We start from the raw sequence: 16,062 nt of genomic DNA, 5'->3' as shown, positions 1-16,062 counted from the left end.
CCAACAGCTTGGTGGTTTATGGTATATATCATATCGAATGTGTATAAATTATGATCACATCAGAGATGTTCAAATACCAGTTCCTGGGTTGGGCGTGGGCCTTCAGAAAGACGTGGCGAGCCATAAAGTAGCCTTTTATGTAAAGAACATGGAGCAGGAACTGAAGTTCATGTGTATTGTTATTGACAAGTATGAAAACTGGCCACTGAATAATTTTCCGCATCCCTCATCCTTCATTTTAACTTATCAGGGTGGCATCATTTTCACAGGATGTTTATCTGGTGCAGGAGCTGTGATTGTGTCCAAACATCAAAGAATCACTAGAACTGTGTTATAAAGAATTTTATTGCACTTAGTACAGGCCACTGGTAAATAAATGTACCACTTGATAATATTCATTAGCATTTAATGTATACATTTGTCTTCATTAGTTTTGTTCAGTTATTAGAATAATAACTCCACTAACCCTATTAACCAAAATGTGAAATGTAATGAACCAAATTTTTAATTATTATATAAACTAGTTTTACCTTTGCGAGGGGTAAATCAATAGCCTTGACTATCTTGTAGTCTCTGGTCAAAATTCATGTATAAATACATGTTAGTATCCTGTCAGCAGAATCATATTAGGGTGGCTAATAAAGACTTTGAAAGTGTGACAAAGCTCAAATATTTGGGAACAACAATAACAAATCCAAATGATATTCACAAGGAAATTAGGAGACTAAATTCTGGAAATGCTTGCTACTTCCCATCTGATTTCTAAGAACCTAAAGATTAAAATATACAAAAAAATGCCCATTGTATGTATCTAAGATGGTGGGGTCTTTTTGCCTTTTGAATGTAGCTGGAAGGTCAGGTAGGGTGCCATTTAAATAATTCTTCAAGAGTTAGTTTGAAATACTCTTGATTATTATGTCATGACTTACCAGGTTCATTGAAGTCAATTCCTGGTATTTTATTACTAGAGAACATGGTTATGTTTCTTATAATGAAGACGTACAACATAAAGAGAGGTAAAGATGTTTTGGCTAGCAATGCAGACAACTGAACCTGTTTTATAATTTATGTACGAGGCTCGTCCACAAAGTAAGTTTCCCTGGGGCCGTTTACAGAAACAAAACACAATTTCATGGAAATATTTATTGCAACAGATACAGCAAGTGTCCAGCTATTTTTCAACATATTCGCCACCGGAATTGAGACATTTGTCATACCGTGGGACCAACTTTTGAATACCTGCGTCGTAGAAGTCTGCCGCCTGGGATTGGGATTACATAAGCTGTGAAGTCAACTTTATCTTCAGAGCCACATGTTACCATTTATTCTAATATAGGTGACTCATTTTCACATGGGTCGTGTTCCTGCGAATTGCATATAACAAAACTGCATAAAATGGGGAAAATATAAGTTGCCATTTGTATGTTAAATTGGTGCCAGAATTGTCTGATGCTAAACTTGTCATTGGTATCACAATCCCTGATAAGCCTGGAGAAAGTTTGATGCTGGCTTTAAAAATTTATCCATGGATGGCATATTTATGCACCTCACAATACTGAAATAGAACCACTGATATGCCAAAACACAGCGAAAGCACATATAATGAGAATCACTTGTACTTGTAAGATTTGAGGTTTTCACAGCGGTGAGTATGAAGATTTCTGTATTGCCATGATGACGGAGGCAATATGACCTCTGAAATGGTAAACATCGACCAGACTACACAGCGCAACAACCCAGAAGACAGAAATCTTCATACTCTGATGACAGAGGCAGTATGACCTCTGAAACGTTGGTTAACATCGACCAGACTACACAGCGCAACAACCCAGAAGACAGAAATCTTCATACTCTGATGACGGAGGCAGTATGACCTCTGAAACGTTGGTTAACATCGACCAGACTACACAGCGCAACAACCCAGAAGACGGAAATCTTTACTTGTACTTGTTTGGAACAACTGCATTTTTTATACAACTGTGCCATAACTAGGAATTTACTAGAAATAACCTTGACTCTAGTAGCAATTTCATCTAACCAGAGAACTCACAGATTAACCTTTCCTGTATGGGAAGAGGAGATTTAAAAGTTTTTTTCGTGTAAGCTATTCTGAGATTCACATTTTTGGCAGGTGACATTGCTTTGTGAATGGCTAGTTTTCTTGTGTTTCAGAGAAATTATAAGTAGCAGACCACTATAAAAGCCTGAAGACTTATATTTTTACTAAATTAACTAAAACCTTTCCTGAGTTTAAGTACAGGGTAGACCACTTCCTGGCCCTCATATGCTACATCTGTGCAGGGATGCAGTCAGTAAAGGTAGCTGTAGCTTGATGGTAAGCTGTTGCGGTGGCTTTTATAAATTGTAATAAAAACGTACCAGTGCAGATGTTGAAAATCGTGCCCTTCTGATTGAATGAACTCGGTGTATCTGCGGAACAGATTGGTGTTAACTCTCTGGAGTTCTTCACTGGAAATTGCTGAAATCTCATAGCAAATGTTTCTTAGAGTGAGGGGATTTGTTTTATACACTTCATCTTTTAAACTTACCCACAGATAAAAAGTCACAAGGTGTGAAATCAGGAAAACGTGGGGGCCACAGACCATGGTTAGTTGTGTAGTCACTGACATTCTGCAGCACTTACAAACTCATGTGCTATATGAGCTGTTGCAGCATCCTGCTGAAAAATACTGTATAGCCTTTATTATTCTGTTAGCTCAGTAAAAAGTGGGTTTAGGATATTGTTCACATTGACTAATGTCATAAAAGGTCAAATATCCTGCATGCACTTATCCACCGAATACCAACTTCTGAGAATCCACATCTTTATGGAAGGAAAACCATGCCTCATCAGAAAAAAAAAATTATGGATCAACTTGCCATCACGAACAGACCAAAGAAACAAATTACAAAAATGTAATCATTTGCACTGTGGTACAAAAGTCAGATACAGGACACAGTGACAAAGGAGATACTTGCATTATTTGAAAGTCAACCATCAGCCCTTCAGTTTTAGGCACCTCCACTCCCGTTTGTTGTTTCTTATTCACAAAATACATTTTATTCTCTACACAAGACTTTGACATTGACATCATGATATCAAGTTTGTTTATGTCTGCGTTACATATTATGCCATGCTATACTATCGTATAGATCAGAAACCTCAGAAAGGAGGCCCCCATGCTCTACGCGGGAGAGAAAAGGGGTACAAGAAGAATGTTTGTGTTAGTTTCCAACTGCTACTCTAATGTAAACTTTACAGTTACGTACTTCAGTGTCCTCTTCCAGTGACTCTGAAATGGCAGCCAGCATTACAGGAATAAATATGGAGATTGAAGTCTTGGGCACAAGACATATGAATTTCCAGATCAGCAAGAAGTGCTTTCATGAAAGAATCCTTTTTCGTAATGAGAGGCTTCACTTTAGCCAGCAAATAATGTATTGTTCTTCTAGCATTGTTTTTGACATCCAAACACACTTTTCTTTATCCAGTCTCGTATCCACCATCTTTTCCCAGGCACTGTTTTTCTCTTAATGTTAACTGCAACTCTCTCACCCATACCTTTACAGTCTCATCCGTCATTTAACTTTTAACATATTAGTGTGAATAGTGAGAATGGTGCACGTATGTACAGGACTCGCCTGCGAGTCAAATTTGAGCGAGCCAAATGACTGTGTACATGCGGCTTAAACCTCCAGTTTTAAACAATTTCCCATTAATTATTTCTTATTAATCATAAAGGAACTCATTTACGCTGATAAAATTTTTTTGTTCAGAGTTCATAATTTTCTATAGTGCTTCCTACCTCCGCACCTTTGATTAGTTATGTCGTAACACGTCGCTATTCGATGTGATATATACGTATGTGGGCATTCAAAGAAAGTGTCACACCTCGTGTTCAACGCACAATAAAGACGTGCAAGTTGTGACACACTCAATGATATTGGAGTACTTCTGACTCCAAATAGGGTTGGAGGCGGGGAACTGCACACCCTTTCTTGACATGATCTATTGGCAGCAGGAGCAGTCCAATAAAAATTCCAGAAAAATGTGTAATAGTTGCTGAGTAAAATTTGTTTATCTGAATGATCAATGTTTGCATAACAGTCAACCATATGTTTTACTAATCTTAAATCACAATACAGAAGAACCATGTCAGTTGTTACTCATGCTCATTAAGAAAGATAAAGTTTTGTACAATAAATTACACGATATTATAACGTAACTGAAGTTTCCACTACTTGCACATTCTTTCTCCTGTAATAGTGAATGATAATTATAAGAATATGAATGCAAACTGTTCAATTAAAATAGAAAAATTATGAAAAAAAATTCTCTGGTTCCAAATGCAAGCATCAAAACTGAATACTAAGGATTTCATATTTCGAGCCATTTGTTTTCAGTCCGACATATGTGAAAACTGGCTTGTACGCAACACCTTCAGTTGCTGATATTGTCTTCTGTAGGCCTTACTGTATCCCTCCATGCTTGATATGAATGAACTATCCTTGAAACGGACAATTTATATTTACCATCGTCTCTCTCATATCGAAGCTACAATTTGTTGGCCAGTATGGAATTAATATTTAATTTCATAAAACAGTTTGACAGAATAGACACCTGCTCCATGTTGAATTCAAAATACATTACAATTCGGGAGGTGAAAATGTTCTGTAAACTGATTAACCAACTAATTTGCAGAAAAAGACCGTTATTTTATTAAAAATATTTTTTATACTTATTCATTAATGTATTACACAAATATTATATTACCAATGCTAACCCAGTGTACCAATTATTAACATCAATTAACTGTTACATCATATAAAAAGTTACTGGAAAAGAAATTGAGAAATAAGTACTCTCGGACCCAATGAAGAACAGATTCCTCAATATCCTTAATCTAAGGCGCGCGCGCACACACAGAGTGAACACTGCTGACCAGCTGTTGTTGCACAGTTGGCAAGCTTATGAAATAGACATGTTGCAAATCTGTTCACTCTTCAGTTAACCCCACACCTTCAATTCTCTTGATGGAAATGAATTTGCCTTTCAGTGTTCCATGTGGGTCAGAAAGATGTTCTGTTGCCGCTGCATCTTTTATCCTTATAAAACAGCTGCTTTAAATGGAAGGGGAATAAAACAAATAAATGTGGCAAAGACCAGTACTTAACACTCTGGATAATGTAAATAATATTTAAGAATTCAGTTACTATCCACCCTCCAATGTTAATTAGGTCCCTTGTCATCGTGGCATAGGATGCCCTCAGGTTGTGGATAGAGTAGGCCTCCAGACATGGAGAGTAGCTGTAAATATATTGAATAAACAGTTGCAGACATTCAACAAGGGGTTAGCTTTCAGCTTAGGGATTTAACAAGAAGAGCTAACAACGTCTCATGATAAAAAACCCAGCATCTTACAAAGTGTTACACAGAACCTTGGACTTTATATATGTATATCTACTCGGTCTCTCTCGTTAAGGGAAGAACACAGATTGAAGATATCTGACAAGAGTGTGCTGAGGAGACTATTTGGACCAAAGAGGGATGAAATAACAAAAGGATGACAAAACTGAAAATGAGGATCTCCATAATTTGTACTCTTCACAAACTATTAGGATGATCAAATCAAAGGGGATGAGATGAAATGAGCATGTAGCAAACTTGGGGGATGAGAAATGCATACAAAATTTTGGCTGAAAGCCTGAAGAGATTACTCAGATGATGTCGGAGGGTAGTATTAGAATTAATCCTGAAGAAGGGGGGCATATAAGCAGCATGGATTGGATTAATCTGGTTGAGTATAGTGACCAATGGCAAGCTCTTATGAACACAGCAATGAACCTTTTTAAGTTCCAAAACAGGACTTTCTTGACTAGCTGGGCATACTATTTATCAGCTTCCTAAGACTATGGTCCATGGAGTTAATTATTTGCTACCTTAAAGGAAACAATCCAACTGCATTACAAAGCATTGCTGATTAATTCTATTTTAAAAAAATTATCACTGTTTATTCTGAGAATCATTTAAAAACTAAATACATTCTGGACAAAATGCAGTGTTACGTAATGTTACATTAGGTGGCACATGCGAATTACCACTGTGCTTTAAGAGTTAAAAGCAGAAGCAGATACAGTGGAAGCACCCTAATGATTGATTTATAGTTAGAGGACCAAAGGGGTTTGTGAAACAACAAAAATGTGAGTAACTTGTAATTTTTATGTATCTGGGGTTCCAATAGCTGACAAAGTATACCTGTTTAATATACCCTTCGCGTTATAAGTAGCTAAGTGTGTGATGGTCTCACTATTGCTGTCTGTCTATGACTGTTGACCAGAATGTATGACAAAATATTCACATAGAAACTGAAGCATGCCAGCCGTCGACATTCCCTTTGACGTACTGCTCCTAGAGTGAAACAGGTGAACAGTCAGCCAACTGTTGCATGGCTGATCATGAACATAAACATACTGAATTAATAAACCATACTGGTGCACTGTTTGTGCACAACATGTTCCCTGTGTGTGCGCACGCCGACATGAAATCCATTTCTTATCCATGTGTAACACCAAGAAAACCATACATCAGTTCTTCCCGTATGTATGGCCAGTTCTGCCAATTCAAGAATCTATGATTCAAACACAGTGGTTTAATTTCAAGCACCATAGTATATGTAAACCAATCTCCCAGAAGTTTGTGTAGAAATTGCTCACTACTCGTCAGCCACCAATGTACTGATTGATACCCAATACATACAAACACAAGCACACACATACATTTTAGAACAGTCATACAAATACTCCTGAATGTACTGAGTCTCAACATTATAAAATTACTGTAACAGCAGACACACGGCGCAGTGCATTTTACACGAGTCGTTTTCATTTCAGGAGTGTGGTTTAATTTTCTTCTTTGGAGTTACTTTTTCCTGGAACCACCCTGCGAAACAGAATGAAGCACAACTTAAACACATATTACACTTGATGATGATTTATTTTATTTGGACGTGAGAGAGTAAAGAAATCAATATATTATCCCAACTCCCAAGACCACGCATGCATCAGTTATATGTTGAGCCTTTCACAGCAATTTGTTAAGAAATGTACATGCAAATAATAACATAAATAAAGAATACAAATAAAAGCAATCTGACAGATAAATAACTACACAACATTGAGCATTTGAGGTGTCATCTGATGATTTTCACAAACCAACTGCATTTTAAGCTGCTGCAAATAATAATTTTTGACTGTTAAATATCCATAATCTGAAGAGTTAAATATTGTTGGAATTCTCTTTCACAGGTTTTGTGTTGCTTAAATGCCGATCATTACATTCTCTGCTTCACATATACAAATAATAGCAGACTAGCTTGACTTTTCAAGCTTCTTTATCGTTTATACTGCATTTCAAAATCATCAATTTAACAACTTTGATAAAATGTTCCTGCTTACTGCAATATAGTCAACTTCAGATATTCAAACATACTGTTCTCTACGTAATCTAAAAAAAAAAAGCATATTACACAACTTTCAAAGTCACCTGCTAAAGCCTAAACTTAAAACTCAGGCAGTTTATGTCCATTTCAACAAGAAGTTTAAGGTATGAGATTTGAGATTTTCATGGCAGTGAAAATGTACACCGTAGTCTTTTGAGTTGTGACACTACATTATTGTAGGTGATTATCAAAATTTCAGAGGGACATTTAACCCCCATCTCTGCAGTGTAGATGTGAACTACTATTCTTAAGATGGTGATATGTTCCTCCAAAATGCTGGTAACCACCTAAAAGACTCGACGGCATCATAACCCAGAAGACAAGAAGTTTAACGTTAGGCAAGTTCACAACCGCAGATCAAAACCTGCATGTTGTCAGAGCTTACATCAGTTCCTTCCCCTTCAATACAAATCAATATTTCAACAGTTGCAAGCCTAAATATATGGACACCATATTGAAAAGAAGAACAGCATTTACATGCAAATGATTCTATTTATCATGCAGAGTATGCCACATTATTGAATCATAAGGTGAAATAACCAAGGACCACATATGCAACAACTCATCACACACCTTATTCAAACAGCGGTTCAGCCCTATTCCCAGGATTGAAGGATTCCAAAATGCAAGTGTAAATCAGGAACATAATCATATTCCAATTCAGAACAGAATTTTAAAACAAATTATTAACTGTAAATTTTATGAATAATTCCAATTTGAAATATCTTACGATGCAAAGGTACTTTGTTAATATATTTAGAGTATAACAGGAAGATAAGAAAAAGAGTGAAATGTTTATATGTGAGGAATATATAAAGTAAAGATGTTCTGGCAGTTCATTAATGAAATTAAACTAAAAATTAAAGAACTACAATATATCTGACATTTATTTACAAAACCGAAGACAGGAATAACTGAAACATTACAATAATAAACAATTAAAGCTATGCAACTTCTTGTTGAAATTAGATGTGTAAATATCTTTCATAAATGTAATCTTTACTTCTAAGCTTGACATCTTTAATTATTTTATGTGGTGTCAGTTTCTGTTTATAAATTGTACCTGCCATACTGATGGAATGCAACAAAATTGTAATACAGTTGTTTGAAAACAATCTGGGTGACATCAACAGAAAATTCAACCTGAAACTGAAGAGAATTATCTCCTGGATCACATGATTAGGTTAAAGCTGGCTAAACCAAAATATGTTCATTGTGCTGAAGATATAACAGGTGTTTATCTTTTACAGTGTGTAGACCTTTAAAGTAAAGTTTGTCCCACTATACGCCATGTAGGCGTTTGGGGTGAGTGGAGGTATAGCTCCTCTCTTCCTTGACCTCGGCACTAGATGGGGGTGAGTGGTCGGCATCACGCCCCGGCCGGCTTTACCCCAGGGAAAGGACCCCGGTACCCATTGTAGAGGAGGCTGGGTAGGCCCCAGAGCCGGTCTGGATGCAGAGGCTAGAGGAAAAATCCTCTGCCCCCGTCAGGGATCGAAACCCGGTCGTCCAGCCCGTAGCTAGTCACTATACTGACTGAGCTATCCCGGCAGACCTTTACATCAGTTATCTCATGATTTTATTTCACGATAGGTAATATGTTTAAGAAAATATTCACCCCATTAACTCTGGTATTGTTCAACAACCATTTCTAATGTGCATTGTGTATTTTATTGGCAGAACTGATACAAAGGTCAATGGTAAATATTCAACTAGTTACAAAGATGGCAGTCTAAAGGCAAGAGAGACCTAAAGAGGTATTAATATGATTATGGCCTTTTAAAATAACTTCACACCCAATGAATTTATACTGAAGGTGTGAAAAGTTTTAACTTTAAATCGTCGTCATCAGTGGCTCTACAACCTGGTGTGGGTCTCAGCCGCCTCTACGGAGGTGTCTCGGTCTTTGAAGTGTGGATTTGTGAGTAGTGAGTGACCAGCCCACTGACTCTGCACAATTTCTACTTAATCCTGATTTGACTGCCAGAGCCATCTAGTAGTCAATCAGGAGACTTGGGTGAGAAATGGCCGCTGAATTTTGCTTACGAAACATCTCGTTCATGCTCGTAAGGTTCTTTTACATGTCGTAAATCTACGACATGGGACCGCCGGCTTTACTTCCCCTCCAAAGGAAGTTGTGCTATGGATTTTTGTCACCCTTAAAAATCCATCGACTTCGGCCTGGTTTGAACCCGCGAACCTTGGGTCCAGTGGCGAGCACGCTAACCAAGGTCCACTGAGGGCGACTTAAACTTAAAACAGATTGTACTTTTCTTTCACTGAGGTTGCAGCAATTTTTATAAACTCTTCTATTATCAGAAGGAAGTACAAGCAGATGCTGAAAACTTGGAGTACAAGATCTGAATTGTGGTATTTTGTATTTTGTCATATGGTCTTATAGGTGCAGTATAAACAATAAACATTTTAGAGAATTTTCTCACTGAAGTATGGAGGCAAATCAACAAGATTTTTTTTAACATATTACGAAGGAATTTTATGTGACATACGTAACTGTTTCCCATTTCCAGCGACATTTTAGTAATTGGTGAAGTTACCTGTAAACCTCCATTGCTCAGCAGAAGCTTCCCTAGTCGTCTGTTTTGGAAACAAGAAGTTACAGCCAAGTAGCACAGCGAGGTAGGAGAGAGTTGCACAGGTGGTACAAGCAAAACAACAATATCGTTCCACTCTCTCTGTTACATTAGTTCAAAGGCCATGCAAAACATTTTGTACTTGCTACTCAATCGGTGCTAACTCAAAGAGTAAAACATTTATAATGCAAACAATTTACTGGTAGGGGGAAATTTCATTCCATCTCCTACCTTTTTCTTTTTAATCTTGGGCCGTTTCTCCAACATAGATGTTTCAGACAAAGGTTGTGGTGATGTGGTAAGGGACTGAAAGTTTGGCAAGCAAGTTAGTAAATGGGAAATAGTAACAGACCATTAGCACAGCTGTGGCTACAGTAGCATAATCAGATGATGGGTAAGAGGCCAGTTAAGACATTCAGTTACCAACGCAACAGTGACAGAAGTGCGACTGTATAAGTACAACAGCACATTTCTTTTCCTGTACAGTAACTTCTCAGTAAAGCAATACACAGTTGTTGAAGAAAACAGGTCACAAACTTTGGATATTCCACAAAAATTTTCACAGTACCAAGTCAAACTAAACACAGACATTCAATGTTTTTTGTGTTCATTGTATTAAATCTATGTTCCTTGCTGAGAGAGAGAGAGAGAGAGAGAGATCATGTTTCTCACACACAAAACATTCATCTGTTATCTGAAAATGTAAAGATTAAAGTATACAGAACTGTATTTTTACCTGCCACCAAGAGATCCTGAAATCTCACCTTTAATTTTATCTGTTGTCTTGTATGGGTGTAAAACATGGTTTCTCACAGTAAGGGAACAACACTGATTAACGATGTCTGAAAACAGACTTCTACAGATATTTGTATCTAAGATGAAGAAAATGAAAGGAGGCTGGAGAAAATTGCATAATGAGGGTCATGATGTCTGTTTAGTGAATCGGCTTATCTTCCGTCAACTCTGCTTGATCCAGATTATGGCAAGGTTCATGAAGGGTCTACATGGCAAATTTTAAACAGTTGTATTTGACGGTGGTATATGAATTAAAGAGATACATTTAATTAGTTCTGTGTTCCACACTGCCATGATTCAGCAATACATAGTTTGCTTGCATTCAGTGGTCTATCTAATCGCAAACTTCGATATACATAATTATTTCACAAGATTTTGAGTTTGAAGGTTCACCTTCAGATTACAGACAGAGGGGGCCATGTTCTTGCACATCTGTTCCTTAACATAATGGCTTATAGTGAGAATACATGACACAGAAACTGAAAGACAAATACATAGAATGGGGGCTTAACATCAACATTGACAAAACGAAGTATTTATGCATTGGAGGTCCATCACGAAACTTACATTTGGAAGATGATGAAACAATATTATCAGGCGAAGAATACAAATACCTGGGAATAAAACTATGTAAAGATGGGAAAAATACACATGAAATAAAGCAATGAACAGAGTGTGGCAGAACCACAATCAGAAGATTGAATGGAATTTAGTGGAGAAGAAATTTGGGGGTCGGAAGGCGACACGAGACGCTGTGAAACCTCTGTCTGTCTGTCTGTGTCTGTGTGGCAAATTTTATTATTGCCAGTTATGTTTCTTGTTTCCACAAACCAGTATTTCTCCTGTAATATTATGAAAGAAACAACAAATGTGTTCAGAAGATAAACTTTTCCAAAAAAAGAATAAATGGAAACAGGATTACAAATTGTCCCAGTAGCATTTGTAAAAGATATACGAAACTGGGGAAAAAATAAAGCAGAAATAATGAGCTGTGATGTTATTTGGGCGGGATGTAAACCAACACAAATATGATCTATAAAATAGCTGAGTCTGTTATGCAAATGCTAGCAGATCAAGCTTAAGACCTTCTTATAAAAATAGTGAATGTAATGATTTGCATGCACTTTTGTATATGATATAAAGCAATGCCCAGTGAATAGTTTCATGCAATATGAATTTGTGGGTGAACTTTGACGTGAATGGTTTTAATACAGGTAGCCCTCGATTTGCGCCGATTTTGAAACCAGAAAGTCAAAAAGTGAAAAAAATATATTTTACTATTATTTATAACGTTTTACAATGTATCTTGTACCGATACTTATACAAAATAGTAATTCTTACAGCGCTGATTTTGAATAAAAATTATAAATACAGTCATCTCTGCAATTACGTATGTTTCGTTAACGCGAATTTGCTCCAATGAGATCGATGAATCGCTAAAAGTTGTTTGTGAAATGTAAACTTTTGCATATGCGAGTTTGCTCTTATGCAATTTCATTCCTGGTGCTTTAAACTTTCAAAGGACTATTTTAATCTCTGCGGAGGTACCAGGGTTATTTTTACTATGCGTCTTACATGAATGCAACTATCGCATAACAGCAGAGATGACTGTACACATCAATCACATGAAAGAATCGCAGTTACCAACGAATTGCCAACTGTAAGTGTATAAAATATATTTTTTAAATTCCCTTCATTTTATTTACGTTATTTCAGAGCTTTAAATGTAATGCCATTATATTACTCGTCAATGTTTGGGTGCTGGGAACGCATGTCATTGACTTCCCACTGATTTACATTATAAAAGAGTTTCAATTTACGCCAATTCCGTTTACGCTGGTTCGTCCAGGAATCCATCCCCAGCGTAAATCGAGGGCTACCTGTATATGCATTTATATTTTTAATATGGTACAAAATGGTGTAGCTTCCTGTTAGCACATGCATGTGTGCACACACAGATATGTGTATGACACCCAGTTACATAAACTTACGTCTGAAGATGATGTTTCAAATTGAAATGAGAAGCCAGATAAGGTTGTGCACGGACACTAGTAAATACATTCTACAGGCCACTAAAATCTTCATTTATATGTCCATGTCAGATCAAATATTTCAACTTGTAATCTCATTTAATAAACTACATTTTACATCAAAATTTATAAGTACAGCAGAGAGTAAGCATTCCATTTTAAATACAGAAATAATATTTTAGAAACATTTTAAGAAACAAATTTTGGGTTCAGATGACTAGCAAATATATAACAAGTACCATAAATAACAGATTATGAGCAGTGATTTTTCTGTGCATCACCCATTCTAGTTTCAGCTAGTCATTTAATATAATTCAAATTGTCCTTGCCTGTAATAACTTAGCAGCACATAATGAAACAATTCTTTCTTCCCATATGACGTTAGAGTCAAGCAATGGATAAAATTAATTACTAACCTCATTAATAGATGGCTCGGGGGCAGGTCCATTGGTGGCAACACTGTGGTTCTGGTTCGCTCCCTATAGGAAAAAGAAAAACATATTTGCATATGTTATCATCATCATCATCATTTAGCAGTCAAAGTGTTGGGCCACTTGTTAACCTGTTTTGGTCTCAGTCTTCTGAAAGCCTCTTTAAAGGTCATTTTCATCTCCAAAATGAGCCGGCATAGCTCAATCAGTATAGTGACTGGCTATGGACTGGAAGACCAGGGTTCAATCCCCGATGGGGGCAGAGGATATTTCTCCAGCTTCTAAGTCCAGACCAGTTCTGGGGCCCACCCAGTCTCCTATCCAATGGGTACCGGGGTCCTTTCCTGGGGGTTAAGCGCAGCCGGGACGTGATGCTGACCACTCACCCCAATCTAGAGCTGAGGTCAAGAATGCGTAGGAGCTATACGTCCTCTCCCCCCATGTGCCTACATGGCGCACAGTCGGACAGATTTACTTATAAGGTGTAAATAATATCTAATCCAAAATTTTCACAGCAACTAATGCAACAAACCGTTTGGTTGAGCAGTTATATTCATTTTGAATAAAACTCAAGATTTCAGAGACTGACTGACTCTCCACACATAGCCTGCATGCACATAAACTAGGGTAATTCAAGTTACAAAACTATTTTGGGTTGATCATGAAACCAGTTTTTCATTACTTTCCTTAACAGAAGAACAGTGAATTTCATTGAATGCCACTTCTAAGTTTCCAAAGAGGTAAAAAGCACTTGATGCACGGTCTATTAAATAACATGGGTGCGGGAAAACATCCATGTACAGTTGTTCAGTGTTGCAACTGTCACTGACAGATACGTTGATGTGCATTGTCATGATGCAGACGTATGTCCTAGGACAGAAATCTGAATTATTTTCACCTAATAACTGGCTTCATACGTTCCTCCATTACTTTACAATACGTTTCACTGTTTACTGCATATCTCAATGCTCATTTACAATTCATCTGTCAGTATGTTACTGTTCACATGGCAGAAAGCAGCCAACCTGTCCTTTCCAACAGATGGCGATACTCAAAATATTTTTGGGTTTTGGCACCGAACAATACCCGTTTGCTAATTAGTTTGGTTTCAGACTGGAAGTGGCACTTCAACATAAAAGGGTTCTGACGATGGTGGATTACACTTAAAATTATTCATTGTCTGGACTTTTTCCATCTCCCTTGTTTAAAAAGAAACAACATTTCAGAAACTGGCCCTGTTTCCGTCTTCAGGCGAGAGGTACCTAATCAGTTGGGTCCGTTAGATAGAGATAGTCCAATTACAAGTCTTGCAAAGTGATAGCTTAATCAGTGGTTCCTAGTGGTGTAATAAACCCTGCTGAACAATTCTGTATTTATTTCATTGTGGTAAATGGGTAGCATAACTGTATGATTTAAATCAAGCCAGCAGTAGATACTGGGATTTAAAAGCCTGGTACTTCTGACGTTAAATTGAGTCCACAAATCGATGCAAAGTGTTGTAGTTTTCTGAGTGCAGAAATCCATTCAATTAATATCTAATGTAACTTGACATCAACATCAAACATTCACAAAAGATACAATGTGTCACAATAAATCTGTCATATCCCCATCAATTATCTAGATGTTATTGATTACTGAATCATTAAATTCCTGACACCACCACATACGACTTGGTTCCTTATGATCAGTTTCTCATAAGCCCCATGCTGGCCTTATACATTTCAGATAAGCTGAGGAGTCACTGTGGAGTGACAAAAGAAACTGAAAATATTTCATAAAACACTTCACTGTAAATATATAAAAATATTAATGTCTCACCAAATGCAAACAATAAATGATTCTATAAATAATGCTATTGCGCTATATAATGTTACAAGTCTTACGTTTAACTTATCCAATTGCTGCTGTAACTGCTGTACCAGCTGTTGCTCCTGGCTCAATGAGTCTTCACCTAACTGGACCAAATTATGAAGCTTCACCATTTCCTTCACCAGATCCTGATTCTTATCTTTTTCAGTCTTCAATTCTAAAGTGAGGCGTTCCTTCTCCTGTGGAATAAGTTACAAAGCGCACAGCAAACTCAATAACAATCTACAAACAGAATCTAACGCAATAAGGAATACAGAAGCACAGAAAATTTAAAAAGAATTATTAAGCTCAGAATTAGCAGTAAACCACTGAACTACTGCTTCAATTTTAATCATAATAGCTACAATGTTTCATATCATCTTAAACATAAACAGAATTTTTATTGTAAGACTTGAGGTTCTCACAGCAGTGAGTATGAAGATTTCCATCTTCTGGGTTGTTGCGCTGTGTAGTCTGGTCGATATTAACCAACGTTTCAGAGGTCATACTGCCTCCGTCATCAGAGTATGAAGATTTCTGTCTTCTGGGTTGTTGCGCTGTGTAGTCTGGTCGATGTTAACCAACGTTTCAGAGGTCATACTGCCTCCGTCATCAGAGTATGAAGATTTCTGTCTTCTGGGTTGTTGTGCTGTGTAGTCTGGTCGATATTAACCAACGTTTCAGAGGTCATACTGCCTCCGTCATCAGGGTGATTCAGACTACACAGCGCAACAACCCAGAAGACGGAAATCTTCAGAATTTTTATTGTCTTTTCCTGACATATTTAATAAAGAAACTCCATCAATGCAATACACTAAACTTTCAGTAAGAGCAGTAGTGAAATAAAGTTTGACAATCATCATTAACG

The 16,062-nt window shown here is 37.1% G+C and overlaps 1 protein-coding gene across 5 annotated transcripts in view; it reads right to left on the bottom strand.

Annotated features, from left to right (window-relative positions):
* Nucleotides 1-4,054: 4,054 nt before the first annotated feature.
* Nucleotides 4,055-16,062, bottom strand: part of alt (SMC superfamily domain-containing protein aluminum tubes) — a 61,872-nt gene continuing 49,864 nt past the window's right edge. For 4 of the 5 annotated variants that reach the window (XM_087348778.1, XM_087348779.1, XM_087348782.1 and 1 more), the window contains 4 exons: nt 15,230-15,394; nt 13,332-13,394; nt 10,322-10,396; nt 4,055-6,940 (listed from right to left, as the gene is read on the bottom strand). In XM_087348778.1, coding sequence (XP_087204904.1) covers nt 6,920-6,940; nt 10,322-10,396; nt 13,332-13,394; nt 15,230-15,394 — 324 coding nt within the window. In that variant the 3' untranslated portion in view covers nt 4,055-6,919. The remainder of the gene's footprint in view (nt 6,941-10,321; nt 10,397-13,331; nt 13,395-15,229; nt 15,395-16,062) is intronic. The other variant, XM_087348780.1, reaches the window with a different exon arrangement.

The sequence above is a fragment of the Zootermopsis nevadensis genome, unplaced genomic scaffold, assembly GCF_977971745.1.
Source record: "Zootermopsis nevadensis isolate Lab colony 2312 unplaced genomic scaffold, Znev_1.0 Znev_ptg000013l, whole genome shotgun sequence".
In the NCBI taxonomy this organism is placed as follows: domain Eukaryota; kingdom Metazoa; phylum Arthropoda; class Insecta; order Blattodea; family Termopsidae; genus Zootermopsis; species Zootermopsis nevadensis.
Note: the sequence above shows the minus strand (reverse complement) of the source record. Positions and strands in the feature narration are given on the sequence as shown.